This window comes from Geotrypetes seraphini, chromosome 1 (assembly GCF_902459505.1).
Source record: "Geotrypetes seraphini chromosome 1, aGeoSer1.1, whole genome shotgun sequence".
Taxonomy (NCBI): domain Eukaryota; kingdom Metazoa; phylum Chordata; class Amphibia; order Gymnophiona; family Dermophiidae; genus Geotrypetes; species Geotrypetes seraphini.
In genome coordinates, this window is record NC_047084.1 from 358,081,933 (window position 1) to 358,104,912 (window position 22,980).

A 22,980-nucleotide genomic window follows, 5' to 3' on the forward strand; every position below is an offset into this window, starting at 1 on the left:
CAAACAGGTATGTGTTATCACCATGCAAAAACCTGGTTTTCATTCCTAGACACAGAGCTTCTGCTCCCTGGGCTGGGAATTGTACAGGGGCAACATTTACAGCCTCAGACAGTGTACCACAGTGACACCCCATGGGTGGGATTGCAGATGCACATTAATTTACAAAGCAATCAATCTGTAGACCCCCAAATAGAGCAGTAGACCCCCAAATAGAGCAGGAAGGAATGGAAATAAAAAATAAAGGGGGTGGGAGGGAAAAAAAAAATCACTGTATATGCATTTTACCAGACTATTTATTTCACTAGTTGCAAAGACCTCACTTGTGCATCCCAGTCCAAATTCATATGTGTATGCCTGCTTCCTTCTCCCACCCACCAGCTCATCCCATGTCTGTGTATGTGTGCTCTTCCAGCTTTCAGCAATACACTACCTGAGAAGGTCATTGCTGTTAGGGAAGCCCTGAAGCAGAAAACTGAGCACATTGCTAATGGCAGCAATGGTAGGCTGAGACAGAGACAGATCTCGCAAGGTCAGCAGGAGCTTGGGAATTAGTTGGAATTCTCTCATCAACTTGCCATTCTTTGCTGCCTCACTGAAAGGAAGGGAGAAAGAGAGTTGTAAGTGCTCACAGCACCTTGGGATACTCACCCATCCACCACAGTAGCACTGGCTAGTACCTGGATTCCGTGAGCAGCTCGATGAAATGCTCAAACAGGGAAAGGTGAAGCTCATAGGGTGCGTGGAGCCATACCTGTAATTCAGATCAAATGTCACGTGCTGTAGAATACCATGTATTTCTCCTAAAACTAATATCATCCCTCTCCAAAAGTCATAGGAAATAGTCTCCTTTCCCTCTTTTTAATGCTACATATTTCCAGTTCTTATAAGGATTTCATTTTGCTTTTTCAGGAATATTACTGTAAATAAACACTGTGGGGCTCATAATCAAAACTTAAACACGTCTAAAAATGCACCCAAGTCGGCACTTGAATGATCTAAAAGACAGGTCATCCAAGTGCTGATAATAAATCCGAATTTCTGGATGTATCGAGGGACTTTTTAGGCCTCTGAATGCTGCTGTGCACCCAGAGCTGAAAGGGGCATATTTGGAGGAGTGGTTAGGGTGGTATTTGGGCAGAATGTGGGTCGACCTACATTTAGTCATCCTGCAGGGATAATCAAATTTTTTAACGAGACTTCCTGGACAAAACTTGTAAGTTGTGAGTTAGGCTTTGTGAAAACAGGTAGAAGTGCCAAAAAGGTATCCAAAGTGACCAAATAACCACTGCAGAGACAAAGTAAAGTCCCCACATACTCCCCCAGTGATCACTGATCCCCTCACACTCCCACAAAGATCAGAATAAAAATGTACATAGCTGTCTCCAGAACATCAGCACCTGGTATAGGAATGCGTAGTAGAGCTGCATAAGTTGCCTGGGGGATGGGCTAGTGAACCATAGAGAGAGGACCCAGGCCCATAAGACACACTAACCACATTTATGGTGGCAAATGTGAGGCTATCCCAAAACCCTACTCTGCAGCCATAAGGGCTATTAGGGTTGTAGACAGGTGGATATAGTGGGTTTTTGGGGGGGCTCATCAGAACCTATAAGAGAGTTATGGTGAGATGTTTATCTGGCACCCTTTTTATGAAGTTCACAGCAGTGCCCTGTAAGGTGCCCCACTGCTCTGTTGCTATGTCTAGGTGGCCAGACCATCACAATGCTGGCCCCTCCCACATCCAAATGGTCTTCTTCTGGATGTTTGGGAGTTGGATAAAATTTTGGTTAAAAATGTGGTATAAAGATAGACGTACTGGCGGTCTGGATGATCAACCACCTGGACATTTAGATAGACGATTTTCCAAAAAAGAAATATTTTGGACGTATAGTGATTTGCCTTTCAAGAATTGACATTTTCTCAGTATCAACTTTGGGCATTTAGCAAAAGACTGGATGGCACCTGAGTGTCACATACATGATTATCTCCCACTGGTGAGAGGCCATATGTGTGAAATCAGTTCAAAGAGCAAGTCTAATTTCTTGAGACTAGAGTAGCAGATTTGAAGGAGCTGAGGCAGACAGGGGGGAAATATACAAAGACATAACAGAGATGTCTCACCTCCACTATGGCACCTTCTGAACTGTCTTGGAAGAGAAGAGGTCACCTGACAGGAAAGCATCACCTTAGTGAAGCAGGAAGTGATCATATACCCAAAACCTGACTTCCAGGGGATTCAATATCCTCTTGCACAGAGAATGTCTCTCCAGGGGCTTCTGCCCAGGAAGATGGATTCAGATAGCTGTTTTTAGAGGCTGACAAACTAGATTTGTTTGGGTTTTTTTCAGTTTTGGCTGAAATCAAAACTGCCACCAAAACTGTTTAACCACTTTTGGCCAATGAGCTAATCACGGCAAGGGAGTCCCCCTGCTGCAATCAGCTGAGTTGCTGTGGTAGGAAACTCCTTCCGCAAAGGCACTTAGCAGGAGGGATGCCCACTCCCTGCCGCCAGAGCCTCCGAATCCCCCAAGAATTCTCCATGAAGGAGGGATGTCCACTTCCTTCCGCTGGTCCCCCTGACCCCTCCCCCAAAGTCCCCTGGCAGGAAGGATACCCACTCCCTCCAGATTGAACCTCCTCCCGGAACTTCAGACGCCCCCAACCAGTGACACCCCTCTCCAGACCCCCCAAACTCCCCCCAAGCTTCTAGACACCCTAAACAAGTTTCAAGTTTCAAGTTTATTTGAAATTTGATAAATCGCTTATACATAAAATACTAAGCGATGTACAATAAAATCCAAATTTGAATGTACGATAAAATACAAAATAATAATAACAAATAAAATATTAAGCGAACTACTATAAAATCCAAATTTGAACATATGTTAAGATACAAGGTAATAATAATAATAATAAAAATAATAAATCCAAAAAAGGGGGTTTGACCTACAGACCAACAGACTCAACTAGATGGAAGGAAAGAGGGATTCAGGTTACAATATTAATCATTTTAAAAAGAGAGAAACACGAAAGGAGAAAACATTAGGAGGGATAGGTTGTTTTTTGTTTTGTTTTTATAAAAGACTGCTGCACTGCAATTATTCCATATAGGAGGTAAACGCATCTTTAAACAGAAGGGTTTTTAAATTAGTTTTGAAACGGCTAATATCTTTTTCGTCTCTAATATATTGGGGGAGAGAATTCGAGGTTTGAGGGGCAACTACTGAAAATATATCGTATCGTCTTGTGCCGATCACTTTCAAAGAAGGGACTACCAAAAGACCTTGGCTTGATGAGCGAAGGGAGCGAGAAGAGTTGTATGGAATGAGTATCCTGTTTATGAATTGCGGTTCGTTTGTGGATAAAGTTTTAAATACCAAAAGTAAAATTTTGAAGATGATACGATGATTGATGGGAAGCCAATGTGAGGCAATCAGAAAGGGGGATACAAGGTCATATTTTTTACCATTGTGAATTAATTTAACGGCAAGATTTTGAATAATCTGTAGCCATTTCTTTTCTTTTTGGGTAATGTTTAGTAGTAATGAGTTACAATAGTCTAACTTAGAGATGATAAGTGAATGTATAAGTATATTAAGGGATTTTGGTTCCTAAAACTTGGAGATGGAACGGATTTGACGTATGCGATAAAAGCAGGATTTGACTATGCTACCTATGTGCTCATGATAAGAAAGATTTTCATCAATAATGACTCCTAATAATTTTAATGATGAAACAATGTTAATAGGAGTGTTATTGATGTTGAAAGTAGAGCACAACTGTATTCCTTGTTTGTGTGAAAAAAGCATGGCTTTTGTTTAATGTTTAATGATAATCTATTAGAATTCAACCAATTTTTGATTGTTTCTAATTTCTGATTAATCTGATGTATTAAACCTATAACTTACTTTGAAAACTGACCTAATAGTGTCTGATTTTATGTGATATATATATATAAATGTTCTGAGGGCTGAGGATAGGTTGAATGGGAGTAGGATCAATATTTGTATGTTTATTTTATAAAATAATCCACAACAACACACTCCTAATTTGCCAAACAATCCTAAACTAGAAAAAACAAGGAAGGCAACCAAGTCACATCAAGGTCTGTGAGGGGGAAGTTCAAAGTGTCTAACTTGGCTCACAACTTACAAACCAAATATAATGTAATATGTCAAAGAACATGTCACATTATAAGATGTTATAGGGCGCTCTCAGTGTGAACCCTCAGTGATAGGAGCTCAGCTCCGACACTTCACTTCTGGGTCAAGGCCATAAGCCTCCACCCGCACACCATCATCGAGCGCCCTGTGTGTGCAGAAATCAAACCAATCAACAATCAAAGTGAGTAAATGAAACTCAACACAAACAACCTGAGCGACCCCCACACAAACCCTGCCAGCCAAACCCCCTCAAAATCACAAACAAAGTCAAAAACCATGCCAAAAAGTGAAAATCATATCCAAAAGAAACAATACTTATCCAAAACTGTTACACAATGGAAAAACCGCGCCAGGAGGAAAGGTTCAACCGCGCTGGTTTCGGGAGGAGCCCTTCTTCAGGAACCTGGCCTCCAACAGAACACAAGCAGAGAGGAAGGCTGGAGGGCGGGGTGCCCGGGAGGGAGAGCACACCGGCTAAAACAGATCCACAGGTGACATCATGCACGAACCAACCAATCATACAGTGCCAGCACTCAACACAATCAGCACCACAGAAAAGAGAAGGAGAAGGGGGAGGGAAAAGGGGAGGGAAAAAGAAACACCCATCAATAGGAACACCGCAATCAAAAAGAGTCCCCCCCACACACACACGCAAGCACACCACACACTGCATCCAAAATCCACTATCCAGAAGGAGCCAAAAACCCTATTAAACAATGGTATTCCATTCCACACTTTCGTTAAGGCCATTCGGCTGAACAGATTGTAATTGAAAGATCCAATATTGTTCCCCGAGATTCAGGTGAGCCTGTCGATCCCCCCTAAAGTCCCAAGGGACTTGCTCAAGCACGAACCAGGATAGGTCAGTAAAACAGTGACCAAAATCAGCACAGTGGGGTACCAGAGGGGCAGACTGAGATCCAGTACGGATCTGGCTTCTATGTTCTTGCAGTCTGACCCTGACACTTCTGCTGGTCCGTCCCACATAGCAAAAACCACACGGGCAGATAATGACATAAACTACCCATTTAGAATCACACGAAGTTTGCGCTCTGAGGTGGTAAGTGCGTTGGGTCCGGGGATTTTGCCAGGTAGAAATTGACAAAGATGAATGACACATGTCACAATGTCCACATGGTTGATGTCTGCCCCCACTGTGGGCCCGACTCCTGGAAGCCAGAAGGTCCTTCAAGTTCTTAGAACGAGCAAAGGCGATACACGGGGTCTCCTTAAAAATAGTATGGTGTCCCAAAACATGCCAATGTTTCCTCACAATGTTAGCTATCTGATGGGCTTGATTGGAAAATGATATGACACACACCTGTTGCTCTAAAGGTGGGCTAATGACAGGAGCCCTTAGCAATTCAGGGTTAGCATAGCGGGCTCTACGGTACGCTCTTCTAATAATCCATTCAGGATAGCCACGAGCCTTAAAACGCAGAGACAGAGCCTTTGCCTGAGCCTTATACTCTCTCAATGATGAGCAAATCCGACGAATCCTGAGGAATTGCCCCACGGGCACCGACAGGCGCAACCGGACAGGATGGCAGCTAGTATAATGTAAATATGAAGTCCGATCCGTAGGTTTGCGAAACACAGTAGTAACCAGTTTACCCTGCTCTTTGCTAACCCTGGTATCCCTGGTAACCCTCCCGGGCACCCCGCCCTCCAGCCTTCCTCTCTGCTTGTGTTCTGTTGGAGGCCAGGTTCCTGAAGAAGGGCTCCTCCCGAAACCAGCGCAGTTGAACCTTTCCTCCTGCGCGGTTTTTCCATTGTGTAACAGTTTTGGATAAGTATTGTTTCTTTTGGATATGATTTTCACTTTTTGGCATGGTTTTTGACTTTGTTTGTGATTTTGTGTGAGTTTTTTGAGGGGGTTTGGCTGGCAGGGTTTGTGTGGGGGTCGCTCAGGTTGTTTGTGTTGAGTTTCATTTACTCACTTTGATTGTTGATTGGTTTGATTTCTGGAACCTTTCCTCCTGGCGCGGTTTTTCCATTGTGTAACAGTTTTGGATAAGTATTGTTTCTTTTGGATATGATTTTCACTTTTTGGCATGGTTTTTGACTTTGTTTGTGATTTTGAGGGGGTTTGGCTGGCAGGGTTTGTGTGGGGGTCGCTCAGGTTGTTTGTGTTGAGTTTCATTTACTCACTTTGATTGTTGATTGGTTTGATTTCTGCACACACAGGGCGCTCGATGATGGTGTGCGGGTGGAGGCTTATGGCCTTGACCCAGAAGTGAAGTGTCGGAGCTGAGCTCCTATCACTGAGGGCGCCCTATAACATCATATAATGTGACATGTTCTTTGACATATTACATTATATTTGGTTTGTAAGTTGTGAGCCAAGTTAGACACTTTGAGCTTCCTCCTCACAGACCTTGATGTGACTTGGTTGCCTTCCTTGTTTTTTCTATTTTATAAAATACACATGTGCAGGGATTTCTACCAGTAGATACATACAATTACTCTTGTCCTTAGAGCAGGTCTAACTTTTCATCAGCCTCTATTTTCAACCTTTATCCTTCCTTTCTTTTAATATCTGTGAAGGATAATTTTCTGAGGTCAATTTTGACATTAATCAATGCAGACAGGAGTAATAACCAAATCTTGCAAAATAGCAGTGGTAAAACCTATTTTGAAAAAATCTACTTTAGATCCAAATGTGCCTAGTAATTTTAGACCAGTGTCTAACTTGCCATTTTTATCTAAGATCCTTAAGAAAGTAGTTTTAAACCAACTACTTTAATTTGTAGACAAACAGAATGATTTTAGCAAAGCCTTTTACAGCGTTCCACACAGACGTCTAATAAATAAACTGAGTGCCCTCGGGATGGGTCCCAAAGTGACATGCTGGGTCAAGAACTGGTTGAGTGGAAGGCGACAGAGGGTAGTGGAGATCGCTCTGAGGGAAGGGATGTTACCAGTGGTGTGCCTCAAGGTTCTGTTCTTGGGCCTGTTCTTTTAAACATTTTTATAAACGATATTGCTGAAGGGTTTTCGGGTAAGATTTGCTTCTTTGCGGATGATACAAAAATCTGAAATAGATAGACACGCTGGATGGTGTGACTAACATGAAGAAAGACTTGGCGAAGCTTGAAGAATGGTCTGAAATTTGACAGCTAAAATTTAATGCTAAGAAATGCAAGGTCAGGCATTTGGGCTGCAAAAACCAGAGGGAATGGTACAGTTTAGGGGGTGAAGAACTTATGTGCACGACAGAAGAGCGAGACTTGGGTGTTATTGTATGTGATGATCTTAAGATGGCCAAACAGATTGAAAAGGTGATGGTAAAAGGTAGAAGGATGCTAGGTTGCATAGGGAGAGGTATGGCCAGTAGGAAAAAGGAGGTATTGATGCCCCTGTATAAGACTTTGGTGAGACCTCATGTAGAATATTGTGTACAATTCTGGAGGCCGCACCTTCAAAAAGATATAAAAAGGATGGATTCGGTCCAGAGAGCTGTGCATACTTGAACTATTAGTTAGATGGCTTGATATAAAATTATTTTTCACAAAGGATAACTTAGTAACAGAGTATCTAGACAATCAAGGCACACATACACCTAAGTTCCAGTATTTTTGAAAGGGAAAATACCTGCATACTTTCCCTTTGAAAATTACCCCACTGAAACTACACCTGCCATTTAGGGAATGTTTTACTAAACAGTGGTAAAATCTGGAATTAGCACATTCTAACACAGGACTTTTCCTGTATGCTAAGCCCACATTTTACATGGCACTATAAAGGGTATTTCTTTTCAATATTTATTTTTTGCAAGGTATGTGCTATCCGGAGAGTCTTCTAAAAGTTTTATTATTGCTTTAGGGATTCCTTTGGTAGTTTGAGCAATGAATCATGGTCTTCTCTGTTTTCTATCAGTTTCAGATCTAAAGGCCCCTTTTACAAAGCCACAGTAGTGATGCTGCCACAGGGGAGATGCTAAGCTAAGAGTACTAAAAGCTGTCTCCATTTAAGTACTGAAGAGGAAAAGTAGCAACAGAATGTGTCCCAGTGCTGGATCTGCACTATGGATAAATGAAGAGAATTCACCTTTCAAAAGGCCAAAATTCACTTAAAAAATTGCTTAGCTTGATCTGAAAAAGCAGTCCATGCATGACCATCCTAAATATAGCACTTTCGGATAATGGCCCAGTGCTATCTCTTTTGCAGCATAAAAGCTGAAGATCATTTTCTGCTGGTATCAATCTATTTGCAGTAACTACAAGATGATTGCACCCTATGGTGTACTGAAGGCTTTTAACAATACTTGGTTCATTACCCTACTACATGCAGCTTTCCTGCTGCTAAGTACAATCATTTCTATAATAAATCACAAGATATGTAACATCCCCCATCCCCCGGTGTCAAAGCCAGTGAATGGCCTGCAGAGATGGGATACATACCTCAAAGTCACACAGCAGATCTTGAAAGGCTGTTGAGTTTGGAATGATGGAGGTTTCGTGGCCGCTGTCAACTGTACCCACCAAGGAGAAGGTGAGATGGAGGATGTGGCTGTTCAGGAGGGACCGTTTTCTCTTCAGCAACATTGCCAGCAACTGAGATAAATGAACATTATTTAACTTTCTTTACTATACTTGATCACAAAATACAAAGTTGTACGTTTGAATATTTCTAGAACTGTTCTTTCACTTTGCAAGCAAAACATATTCCTATTTTAATGCAGTTTGAATTATATTTTTTGAAAAGAAAACATGTAAAGCACAGAAGGATATGAAGACTTTTACAATGTATTTGTACATGTATCATTTGCTTCTTACTGTCATTCCATAGTTATTTTTCCTCCTCTAAAAGAGGGCTAAATAAGTTATGGGAAGTATAAGAGAATGAAAATTAGGAGGGAATTGTAAAATGGAGACAACTAAAAATAAGAAAAGAAAGAAATAATCCAGAGAAAAGCAACAAAGGCTGGGAAATTACTAAAAAGGCAGCTTTTTTAAACTGAAAATATTTTCAATGAAAATTCTGTAATTTGTATTCCTAAATTTATTGTGCTAAAATCCAAGAATAAAATAACTCAATTTGCAGTCAAATTCATGACTTAAAAAAGGAACTGATGGGGGGCGTGGCTTGGAGCGCGCACGATATGGCAGCCTAACCGCAGCGCTCCCGTATCCAGGCAACAAACGGAACAAAAATAAAACTTTCACTTTTTCAAATCGCCACTAAAAATATATAAAACAACGTCGGAGATGGCAAGCATGAAGCAGGGGAAAGCTGAAAAACCTTCAACTTCAGGAATATCAGCAAAAAGAACAAAAGTTACTCCCCTGTCACCATCGAGTGTACCGTTCCCGATGGAGACTGAAGAACTGACTGAAAAATCTGATATAATGACTGAACTCTTCAAAATAAAACTAATGCTGACTGAAAATGCCAATAAAATAAATGAAGTAAAAGAAGAACTTCTCAACATGAAACAAGAGATCCAAACGGAGAGACTGAGAATGACAGTGCTGGAAGAAAAAATGGAGAGGTTTGATTCCTTCACACAGGAATATGACAAAGATAAAAAAGAAATAACAGCTTTAAAAAATCAAATGGTGGACATGGAGAATAGAGGAAAAAGAAAGAACATCAGAATTTTGGGGCTGGCTGAAAATATTGAAGGGGGAGATCCTGTGCAATTCCTGGAAAATCTTTTGCCTAAACTACTTCAGCTCAATTCAAAATGGCCGTTAGAAATTGAAAGAGCCCACAGAATCCCCACAAGAAAGCCAGTAAATCAGGCTGCTCCAAGACCTTTGATATTCAAGGTTTTAAGATATCAACAAGCTCAAGAAATATTAAAAATGGCAAAAGCAAATAAAAACTTGAACTACAAAGGATCAAAACTGATTTTAGTTCAGGATTTTGCTAGATATACAGCAAACATAAGAAAACAATTCCTCACATACAGACAGCAGCTGAAAGAAAAAGGATACATATATGGACTATATTATCCATCTACTATGAGAGTATCCAGTGGAAATAAATCCATATACTTTCAAGACCCTGCAAAACTGAAAGAATTTTTGACACAAAAAGATCCTATATTCACATAAAAAAAAAAATAAATAACTATGCTGAAGAAAGATAGAAGAAAGAAGAAAGAAGAAACAAGAAAGGACATGGAAAAAAAATAACTATGCTGAAGGAAAAAAAAAAAAAAAAAAGAAGAAAGAAGAAAGAAGAAATAAGAAAGGACATGGAAAAAAAGGGAAAAGAAAGAAGATTATTAAAAAAAAAAAAAAATTAATTAAGAAATAAGAAATGATACTAACTGGAAATATTTATACTGATATACTGAATGCAATAATAAAATATTATTTTATTAAATTAATTATTAATAATATATTAGCATCTATATTCATTAATATTAATAGGAAAAAAAAAAAAAATTAAAAAAAAATATATATATAAATATAATATAAAAAATTATTAAATTATTATAAATTTATTTATATAATACATAATTTAATCAAATATAGAATTTATTCAATTATATAGCATACTAACTTATTATGATTAATGAATAATGAAACGAATTACAATGTTTTTATTATTAAAAATATTGAAAAGAAAATTAGTTACTGTGTATATTGAGAATAATATATAAAAATGAAATATATTAATTTATTATAAAAAACAATATTTTAATTCTATGTAAGAAAATTATAATTTTATGAAATATATACAAGAAAAAAATTTGAATATTGAAAGGATTAATTAATAAAATAGATATCTATTATAAAATTTTTTATTAAATTCAAATATTCAGTCATATTAACTTATTATGAAAAACAAAAATTAAGTAATTGATTGGTAGATAATTAATAAAACATGAATTTATTATAAAACTTATTTATTGAGATAAAATGTTTATTTTATTCAATTATTCATTCAAATTAATTCATTATGAATATGATTTATGAAAATAATTGAAATGCATTATTATTAATATTAATATTTATATAAAAATGGATATATTTAATTTATATGATGAATTACAGATATATATGATCTATGAAAATGATTGAAATGCATTATTATTAATATTATATCAGATATATAGAGAATAAGAGCTATATTTGAAATATGTTTATTTATTAGAAATATTATATTACAAGTATGCATGATATTGAATTTAATTTTATAATTCAAATATATTTAATTCTCAGTAAATTTATAAAATTTTATAGATTAAATGAATATAATTTTTAATAATATAAGGGTGGAAGTATATAGAATGTATTGAATTCAGAAATATATTTTAAATAATATAATGTATTATTAGTTGCCTGGAGATGGAGATGTAGGTTTTGCATGACCAATGCGTGTTCCAAATCAGAATAAGATAATGGGTGGGAGGGGAGGGAAAATAATGGGTGGGTTAGGGGATAAATTTTCAATGAATGTGCTAGGAGCTAATCATGTAAACAATCATAGAATATTGATTAAGTATAATTATTAATCAGATGGATCTAAAAATGTATTCGCTGAATGTCAATGGTTTAAATCATCCTATTAAGAAGAAGAAATTATTATCGTTCCTTAAAAATCAAAATGCGGATATTTATTTTATTCAAGAAACTCATCTTTCGGAAATTGAATCAAAAAAAATTATCTGGAGGTTTTATTTCTAATGTTTATTTGCACCGGCTTTAAAGAAAAAGGCTGGAGTGGCTGTTTCTAATAAATAAAAAATGTAATGCAGATTTTAAACTAATTAATTATGATCCCTTAGGAAGATGGGTGCATGTCGAAATGGTTCTGGGAAATACTACCCTGAATTTATTCAATTTATATGCTCCTAATACGAATCAAATGGAGTTTTTTAAACAAATTCAACAATTGCTCTTACCACTGGCTACATCTAATTTAATAGTAGCAGGGGATTTCAATGCTGTAATGGATCCGATATTGGATAAAAAACCAAGTAAAGTTATGAAATCATTAGGCTTAGATAATTTGATACTATCTTGTGATTTAGTAGATATATGGCGAATTCTTCATTTTTAATGATCATGAATTTTCTTTTTGTTCTCAGTCCATAAATCCTTTTCACGAATTGATTATATATTTGTTTCTAATAATATAGCGCAGCGTGTCTTAAAAGCAGTAATTGATCCCATTATAATTTCAGATCATGCTGGTGTGTGGATTAATCTTCAAAATTATGATGCTGAAAACTCTGATTTAATTTGGAGATTTAATAATGATTTATTAGCGGATTCAAAATTTCTTGAAGATTTCAAAATAAAAATGCAAGAATTCTTTCAATTTAATGAATCAGATGATATTAATGCTGAGATCTTATGGGATGCTTTTAAAGCAACTATGAGAGGAAATATTATTTCATATTCAACATTTATTAACAAACAAAAAAAAAAACAATTTATTGAGATGGGAAAGCAAATTAAATTATTAGAAAATAAATTAATTGAGAAATGGGAAAATAATACATTACAAGAATTATTAAAATTAAAAGTTAAATACAATGAAATTTCTTCTCAAATTGTAAGGAAAGACATTTTCAACAAACAAGTACAATATTATGGAAATTCAAATAAAGCTGGTAAATTATTAGCAAACTTTCTAAAAGCAAAGAAAAGAAAATCTAAGATTATTGCAATTAAAGATACAAAAGGTAACACACATACCAACACAAAAGATATTATAACACAATTTCTTGATTTTTATAAAGAATTATATACTTCCAATTCTTATGAAAATAAAGAACAAGACGGATTAACTTTTTTAAATTCATATATTGGACCAAATATTCCAGATCATATAAAAGGAAGTTTAGAAGAACCTATATCTTTAAAAGAATTAGAAACAGCATTGAAGTCTCTTAGAGTTGGATCCGCTCCAGGTGGAGATGGGTATACTGTTGAATTTTATAAATTTTTTCAAAATATCATATTACCACATCTGTTAAATTTATATCAATATCAAATAAAGAATGGAAAAATTTCTGGTACTATGGCAGAATCAATAATTATAGTCTTACCAAAACCAAACAAAGATCCTACTCTGGTTTCAAATTACAGGCCTATTTCATTTATTGAATGTTGGATAACAAATTAATGGCTAAAGTATTAGCATTAAGATTGGCAAAAGCTCTCCCTTTCATTATTGATGTACATCAAACAGGATTTATTGCTAAAAGACATTCATCAAATAATACTAGATTAGCATTCCACTCATTAAATTTAGCAAAAAATATAAATGATCCAGCTTTTTTAATATCTTTAGATGCAGAAAAAGCTTTTGACAGAGTGGAATGGAATTTTATATACCAAGCTTTACAATGGTTTGGTATAGGATCCGGTTTTATTGAAATGATTCAGACATTGTATAGCTCTCCTGGAGCAAGATTATATATTAATAATAATTTATCAAATAGATTTAACTTGCACAGGGGAGTTAGACAAGGATGCCCTCTGTCTCCTTTACTTTTTGATATTGTCCTAGAACCTTTATTAATTGCAATAAACAAAACTAAGGAGATAGAGGGAATATCATTTAACAATTTTGAATTTAAAATATCTGCATATGCAGATGATATATTATTATATTTAAGAAAACCGGAAACTACTATTCCATGTATACTTAATTTAATAGAAACATATGGTACTTTTTCTGGATATAAAATTAATTGGAACAAATCTGAAATTCTCCCAATAAATGTTCATTGTACCAAAGGATTATTTGACCCATATTCATTTATTTGGAAAGATGATGGTATAAAATACTTAGGAATTATGATCAAAAATACAATTGAAGACACAGTCAAAGAGAATGAAAAAACTTTTATTGAAAAAAATAACAGAAATGTGTGAGCAATGGAATCCATTACATCTTTCTTGGTGGGGAAGAATTCAAACAATTAAAATGATGATATTGCCTGTGGTTTGTTACCAAATGAGTATGATTCCAATATTTTTTCAGGGGTCATTTTATAAAAAACTTAACAATATTCTTACAAAATTTGTTTGGTGTGGGAAAAGATCAAGAATCGCTTTAGTATCATTACAAAGACCAATTATGGAAGGGGGGGTAAATTTTCCAAATTTTTTATAGGTATCATCAAGCCTATATCTTAAGACAGGGTATGTATTGGATTCTCCCAGAGCTTCTAGAAAATGTACCAGATTGGCTATATTTAGAATGGCGGCTCCTGTTCCCCTTATATCCAGAACAGTTAATAACTATAACAATGCCTAAAAGATACAAAGACCACAGAATTTTATTTGACACTTGGAAAACATTGAGATATATTAGTAATTTATCACCTGAACCTATTGCTAAATCTCTAAATCAATCAATATGGATAAACTCCAGGATCAGAATTGGCGGATTTAAAATCGTCTGGAAACAATGGATAAATGCAGGAATAAGAACATTGAATGATATCATATCAGAAGGTTCACTGCTTAGTTTTTCACAATTGCAAAATAAATTTGGATTAAATAAATCACAATATTTAAATGGATGCAATTGAAGCAGGCCATTCAGGTAGGGTTCCCTGAATGGAAAAATCCTAAATAATCAATATAGTTTTACAGGTTCTATGTTTCCAGACGGATTTGTTGGGTCACCAAGCCGCAAAATGGTACAAATTGATATATGGATTTTTAAATAAAAAAAAGAAAACAGGTCTTAGGGATATTTGGAGTATTGAGATAGGTCAGACAATTTCTGAATCTCAATGGCCACGATTTTGGTCCTGGAGATTAAGATCTACAAGGTCAGCATCTATGAATCAAACATGGTTATTTTTATTACATAGAGTATTCTGGACCCCAACGCGCCTGCAAAAAATAGATAGTACTAGATCTAATAGATGCTGGCATTGTAAATTGGAAATAGGGACGTTAGATCATTTAATCTTTTTTTGTCCCTTTGTAAACGCATTTTGGAATTTAATTTGGCCCCAAATTAATAAGTTACTAGAAAATCACGTAGGACTCTCGTATGACACCATATTATTTGGTACTGCAATGAGAACTAAGAGTCCGATTTCAGCAAACAATAATAAGCTATTACTAATACTAACAGGAGTCGCCATGCAACAAATTACTCAAAATTGGAAAGATTACACCAAATTAAATTATACGTTCTGGTGGAATTCTGTTTGTCATATTTATAAAATGGAAAAAATAATAGCGTTACAACAGGGAAATCATCTTAATTTTAATAAAATTTGGCAACCATTGACAAAATATTCTAATGATTAGTTCTTAGCACAATGATAAATAATTATATATGAATGGGGTGGGATTTGACTAATTAATGGAAATATACTATATAAAAAGGGGATGGGAATTATATTTTATATGCTAATGTATAATCTTTATCATAGTATATTTTAAATACGATGTATTATTAATGATAATATTTTAAATATGTAAAAAAAAAACTTTATTGTATATTATATTACTCAAATATTGTAAGAATGGAAAACTTATAAATAAAAATTTAAAAAAAAAAAAAAAAAGGAACTGATTTCACCCTTTCTTCCTCTCAAAATTAAAGGGTCCTTTTACTAAGCTGACATGTAAAGTGGCCTTTACACATCTTTACACAGGTTTTTCCCATGCTCTAAGATCAATTTTAATGAAGCAGTGAAATATCCAATTTTCCATTTTTTCAATTAATGGCCATGTGCCAAAGTTGCCATTAGCACATGGCCATTACAAGAAATTTGCATATCAGCTCTTAGTGGCATCTATCTTGCAGATGATAAACAGCTCAAGCATTAATCATATGTTATCAGTAATACAGCTGCGCTAACTTGTTAGTACAAAAACACCCACTCTCTGCCCCAGACTGACACACTCCATTCACAATAAAATAAAACATTTTTAGCGCACAGTTTGGATGCACAGATCACAAAATTACCTGAGTGCATCCCATGGTAAGCCATATTAAGCTGCAGTAAGCACATGCTAGCACTTACCCTAGCTTAATTAAAGGGCTACTAGTTTTTAACACACAAACGACCACTGAAGGCTTTTTTAACCAAAATGTTTTCTAAGGGATATTCAAAATGTATATCATCCTGCATTCAATGTATATATCCCTATTCAATATATATGTATATGTAAATGTATATATCCCTATTCAATGTATATATATATATATATATATATCCCTTGTAGCTGCCCTACATATAGTCAAAAATAATTTGTGTTGTATGGACTGTCAGAAGTGAGTTTCTAAAATCCACTTCAATGAGAGTATAATTCATCGATACTCATCATCAGTCCAAAACTTTTCTCATATAAAGCATAAGTAACTTAACAATTTATAACTTCTTCAAAAGCTTGAAAGACATCTCCAGGATTACAACCTAGCATAAAATCAAAGCAGTATACAGGTCCAAAATAAGCTATCATACTGTATCAAGGAGCATGTGTATCCTCAAACCACAGTCCTGAATTAATTTTTCAAAAATCCTCATAAAACTATATGTCCTAATTCTAAATGTAGATATCAGAGCATGCTGCGATACTATAAAATAGCAACAGCAACTCGGTAAATATTGTGTTTCTAATAACACAAGCATCCAAAAACTGTAGCTGACAGACTGGAGCTTGTTATAAAATTATAACTTCATCTATCAAAATTGTAGAATTTTTTTCACTACTGTATGTAAAAGAAACACAACCCTTCACATCTGTCTTTGATGTCTAATGTACCTGATAACCTTTGATACGTTCCATCTCCTTACTGGCTAAAGGGTTACTCTTCACAACGCACACGAGGGCCTTCACAGCTGCATACAATCCCTCAACGTCTGAGGCCATTGCTACAAGGCCCAAGATAGCAGCAGCTCCACCAATGTACTGCAGTGTGCTAGCAACAGGCTTAGGAACAAATGTTCTCACACCTGAGGGGGAGAAAAGCAAACACGAAGCCCAGAACAAGAATTACTTACATCAGCCTAATTATATGTATAGAAGATATGAAGGAGAAGTAAGAGGGCAGAAACCAAGCTGTAGATTATCCAGTGATTTAACTTGATCAAAACTATTTGATTAAAATTTTGGCTATCAACATGAGACAGCAGTTCATCTCACCTAAATATCCTATTAGAGCAGCACCAATAGTACGGGCGGGACCATTCAGATGTCCAGCAGAATTATGTAGTAACTTCACTGGGGTGGCATTCTCATGGGATGAAATAGCGAGCTAGAAGGAGGAAAAGGAATGAGCAATGATCAAGAGAAAAAGAAAATTTAAACTTGGGAAAAAAAAACCCTGCAGTATCTGCATAAGCCTTAAAAAAACAAAAAACAAATAATGTAGTCAGGGCTGGTCCAAGGGTATCTGATTCCTTAGGCTAACCTTCAGCTATGGATGAGAAGATGCTCCAAAAAGCAGAGTCCCCACAGAGCTCTTATTAAGTAGTGGGGATGGAGGGAGGGGTCCCCTAACACAGGTCAGAGGTTTGAGTGACTTATATTCCCAGGTGCTTATTAAAAAAATGAAAATTTTGCAATCGCTGGTTATACTCAGCAAAAATTATAAAATTTAAATAATGTAAATCTAATATTTAAAATACTGACTCCAGTCCTGCACACTGAATTATCATAGTGTTCATCATAAAAATATATTCTGCATCAAAAACATATATCCACAGAAGTTCCTCTTACCCAACAATGTATGGAGAAAAAAAATAGGACATTTCTTCATAGAACTGACCATATATTTTAAATGCACAATTCTGCATTTCAAAAAGATGAAATTTGGTCTTACCTGTTAATTTTCTCTCCTTGAGTCCTATCAGGTCAGTCTAAAACTAGTGGGTTATACTCATCAACTAGCAGATAGGAGGCAGAGTAATTCAAAAGCTAGGTCTGCCCTGCATAGGGCACAGTGCAGGCACAGCTACTCAGTATTAAATCAAAAATACGTTCAACCACCATAATATCTACTGTATTTTCCTAAGGTTTTCAGGGTCCAAAAATTAAAGACATGACACCAGGGACCAACTATATTACAGATTCTTAAGAACAGTGACCAAATTCAAACCTTTCAGCCATGATGCTTACAAATTTGTTGAATAGAACCAGTCTCAGTATTGATCCCTGAGATACTCCACTACTCACTTTTCTATCCTCTAAGTGTGTCATTTTGGACGATAGGCGAACCGTGCAGAAGGAATCTATTCCAGGTTTTCGATTCCTCCTCCTTCACTAGAGGGCTCTGCTGCTCTTTTCAGTTTTTCGTTCTGCACATGAGCCGAAAAGGTCTTTCTGATTTTCTCTGTATATTTTTAATTATTTTCAGTGTTTTTTTGACAGCTTTCGGAGCTTGAGAGCTCCCAGGTTGAGGGAAAGCTCTGCCTTCGTGGAGAAGCAGATTTGAGATCTACAACTGACAGGCCAATCCCTCTGCGGTACCTGTTGGCCAGCCTGCAGAAACTATCATGGAACTCGGGGTCCAGACCTCTATAAGCTTTGCTTGCCTCCTGGGTTACAGGAGCTTGATTGCAGGCTGTTAGGCAAACACAGGGGGCTCAGCAGGGATCTTCAGGAGAATGTCGGTTGCGTTTTGTCTCCTCCATTTTTGCGTGCGGGGGCTCTGTGAGGGTTGAGGATCAGTCAGACTTCGGTCCAACTAGCAGCACAAAGATTTCAGCATTTGAAGGACAGTTCCAGTAAGGCAGTGATTTCTTCTCCAGATCCAGTTACTTTTAAATAGCACTGAGGCAGGCTGCAGCACATCCACAGCACAGGTCATAGTGAGTAAGACGGTTATAGTCTATGGGCAAAATGGGAGTTGGGAGGGCTGCAAATGTTGTTTTTGCATGTCTCTGCCACTTCGTGTAGGGACCCCACATCTAAAATCTTATTTTCTGCATTTTTAGTTTTCTGTAAAACCGTTTTGGGGCCATTTTTTGGCACCAAAATGCTGCCGTGGTGGCCATCTTGGATTTCCTGATTTTCTTTCCCCCAAAGTTCTCCATAATTTTCAAATCACTTTGTTTTGCTTCAAAACTGATAAGGAAGGAGTCCCCCAGCTCTTTTACCCCTAATTAATGCCAAAATTGTACTGGATGGGCACTGGAAGAGCATCCTTGCGCTATGTGCTGCCTGAAGGGGAGTGTGAGCTTTGGGCTTAGCCTTCCCTCAGGTCTCTAGGACTGAGGAGACATTGGAGGGCTTGTCTGCCAGGAGAAAAATCTCTTCCTGAGCCCTAGAATACTGGCTTACCTAAATATAAGAGTATTGAAGCTGCGGAGCCCAAGAGACACAAGATGGAGTCACCCAGAGGGGGACCCAGAGCTGCCTAGTACAGCATTATCTCTTGAATTTGTCAATATGATGTGGAGAGTTTGTTTGGATGACCTGGATTTCCATGGGAGGTCTGGCAGCAAGCCAGGAGGCGCGTGAGGGCGCTTAGGCTTCCAGTACATGCCTGTCTCAGTATCAGAGGCAGGCCAGAATCCAGTGGACATTTCGGACTGAGACTCGAAAGATGAAGGACCTATCTATATGCTTTTGCTGTCGTAGAGTGAGCCCTCCCTTCTGGGAAAAAAAGGGTTACAAGCAGGAGTACACAAGATATGGTGGTGATCCTCAACCAGTGGTATAACCCCCTGATACACTGGCTGAGCTCTTCTGGAGCTCATACTGACTCCCTGCAGGAGTTACAGCTGGACTCCCAGCAGGCTCCGTATGATCCATGCTCAACGAGGTGAGAGCTCAGTCTTTGTTTTCCCTGGCATCCTGATATGAAGTTTTATTCCTGGAGCAGTGGGATGGTCCTGAAGATAGTCAAAGCAGTGGCTAGGCTGTATTCTTGACACAGGTGTGTCATCAGATGTTACCTCAGCCTAAAGTGGATTCCTTATTTGTGCAGGTAACTAAACACACTTCCCTGCCAAGTGAGGGAGGCATCGTATTAAAGGATTTTCAGGATCACAGAGTGGATGTGATCCTTAAAAGAGAGTTCAAAGTGCTGGCCTTGGGAATCAAAGCAAGGTAAGTACCTAATCTCTTTTTACTACTACCTTCTGCTATCTGTTAGTTAACCAGTTTCCAATCCAGTCTTCTACTTTGAATCCACATGTTAGCCCACTGAATTTATCCAAGACCCTCCTTTGAGAAGCTGTGTCAAAGGCTTTGCTGAAATCCAAGTAGACTACATCTAGGGCATGTCCACAATCCAATTCTCTGGTCATACAGTCAAAGAAAATCAATCAGATTAGTTTGGCACAATTTTCCATTGATAAAATCATGCTGCCTCAGATCCTGTAAACCTGGTTCCTTGAGCAGTGCCTCTTATTACCATTCCAACCACTGAAGTAAGGCTTAGCAGTCTGTAGTTTTCCTTATCTTCTCTGTCTCCATTTTAGTGAAGTGGTACCATATCTACTCTTTCTTCAAACCAACAGAACTGTTCTGTCTCCAAGGATTTATTAAACGAACCTTCAAGACAGCTTGCTAGAACTGAGCTCCCTGAAAAATTCTGAGATATTAACAAAAAAAAAGTTGCAAGTTTATTTAAAATTTGATTTTAACGCTTATCAACATTTCTAAGCGTTCTCATCTGGCCCTTTGGCTTTGTCCGCTTAGTTTTTGAAGTTATCCATACATACTTTCTTCTATGAATGCAGTAATATCTACTTCATTCTCATATAGCACAGTTTCTTACCGTAACAGGTGTTATCCAGCGGGCAGATATTCTTAACGTATGGGTGACGTCACCGACGGAGCCCCGGTACGGACCTTTTTAACTAGAAAGTTCTAGTTGGCCGCACCGCGCATGCGCGAGTGCCTTCCCACCCGACGGAGGAGTGCGTGGTCCCCAGTTAAGATAAGCCAGCTAAGAAGCCAACCCGGGGAGGAGGGTGGGACGTAAGAATATCTGCCTGCTGTCCCTGGATAACACCTGTTACGGTAAGTAACTGTGCTTTATCCCAGGACAAGCAGGCAGCATATTCTTAACGTATGGGTGACCTCCAAGCTAACAGAGAGGGAGGAGGGATGGTTGGCCATTAGGAAAATAAATTTTGTAACACAGATTGGCCGAAGAGTCCATCCCATCTGGAGAAGGCATCCAGACAGTAGTGAGTAGTGAACGTGTGAACTGAGGACCAAGTGGCAGCCTTGCAGATTTCCTCGATAGGTGTGGAGCGGAGGAAAGCCACAGAAGCAGCCATAGCTCTGACCCTGTGGGCCGTGACAGCACCTTCCAGTGAGAGACCGGCCCGAGCATAACAGAAGGCAATGCAGGCAGCAAGCCAGTTAGAAAGCGTCCGTTTAGAGACAGGGCGACCTAAACGGTTAGGGTCGAAAGATAGAAAGAGCTGAGGGGATGAGCGGTGAGCCCTGGTGCGATCAAGATAGTAAGCAAGGGCAAGCTTACAGTCCAGCGTATGCAGCGCCTGTTCCCCAGGATGAGAGTGGGGTTTGGGAAAAAAGACAGGCAAAACAATGGACTGGTTGAGGTGAAAGTCCGAGACAACCTTGGGAAGGAACTTAGGATGGGTGCGCAGAACCACCTTGTCACGGTGAAAAACAGTGAACGGTGGATCGGCGACCAGTGCATGCAGCTCACTAACCCTCCTGGCAGAGGTGATGGCAATGAGGAAAAGCACCTTCCATATTAGAAGTTTGAGCGAAGTTGTGGCAAGAGGCTCAAAAGGAGGTTTCATGAGGGCTGATAAAACCACATTCAGGTCCCAGACGGCAGGAGGAGGCTTCAGAGATGGTTTGACATTGAAGAGGCCTCTCATGAACCGGGAAACCAGTGGATGAGCCGTCAGAGGTTTTCCGAGGATAGGCACATGAAACGCAGTGATGGCACTGAGGTGGACTCTGATTGAGGTAGACTTGAGGCCAGCGTCGGATAGAGAGAGCAAATAGTCCAGTACAGTTTCCACCGCCAATGAGGTGGGATCGTGATGATGCCGTCGACACCAAGAGGAGAACCGGGTCCACTTCTGATGGTAACATTGGAGGGTGGTCGGTTTCCTGGAGGCGTCCAAAATGCGACGGACAGGCTGAGATAGATTTTCTGGAGAGGTCAGCCCGAGAGAAACCAAGCTGTCAGGTGGAGCGAAGACAGATTGGGATGCAGTAGAGACTGACGTTGCTGTGTAAGTAGAGTAGGAAACACAGGAAGAGGAATGGGCTCCCTGGAGTTGAGCTGAAGCAGGAGGGAGAACCAGTGTTGGCGAGGCCACCGAGGGGCGATGAGGATCATGGTGGCTCTGTCCCTGCGGAGTTTGAAGAGCGTCCGCAACATCAGAGGTAGGGGAGGAAAGGCATAGAGGAACCGATCCGTCCAGTCGAGCAGGAATGCATCCGGGGCCAGACGATGAGGAGAGAAGAGTCTGGAACAGAACTGGGGCAGCTGATGGTTGTGAGGAGCTGCAAAGAGGTCCACCTGAGGAGTGCCCCAGAGAGCAAAGATGGAGTGGAGTGTGGGAGGATCCAGGGTCCACTCGTGAGGTTGAAGGATGCGGCTGAGATTGTCGGCCAGGGAGTTCTGTTCGCCCTGGATATTGTGATCCTGCCGGTGCCGGGTTTTGCAAATGGCCACCGAACAGTGCTCAGCAATTACCGAACTCGACGTGCTTTCAAAAGAAGTTGAAGGTCCTGCTGGTCTTAAGAGTAAAATAAAACAAAAAGTCAGGAACAATAAAGTTTTTCAATAAAACTGAGTCCAACTTTATTTACTACGTGGCAAACTGCCACAGTTCAGGCTTTTAGCTCAAACATAAACACAAAATTTGGGCTTACAAAAAATACAGCCCACACCTTTCTTGCAGGTAAGTCAAAATGGTTCTAGTGTA

The 22,980-nt window shown here is 38.3% G+C and overlaps 1 protein-coding gene across 5 annotated transcripts in view; it reads right to left on the reverse strand.

The window, feature by feature from the left end:
• Positions 1–22,980, reverse strand: part of WDFY3 (WD repeat and FYVE domain containing 3) — a 642,313-nt gene that overhangs the window by 239,250 nt on the left and 380,083 nt on the right. For all 5 annotated transcript variants that reach the window (XM_033914678.1, XM_033914667.1, XM_033914648.1 and 2 more), the window contains 5 exons: positions 17,252–17,363; positions 16,871–17,061; positions 8,567–8,719; positions 678–751; positions 431–592 (listed from right to left, as the gene is read on the reverse strand). In XM_033914678.1, coding sequence (XP_033770569.1) covers positions 431–592; positions 678–751; positions 8,567–8,719; positions 16,871–17,061; positions 17,252–17,363 — 692 coding nt within the window. The remainder of the gene's footprint in view (positions 1–430; positions 593–677; positions 752–8,566; positions 8,720–16,870; positions 17,062–17,251; positions 17,364–22,980) is intronic.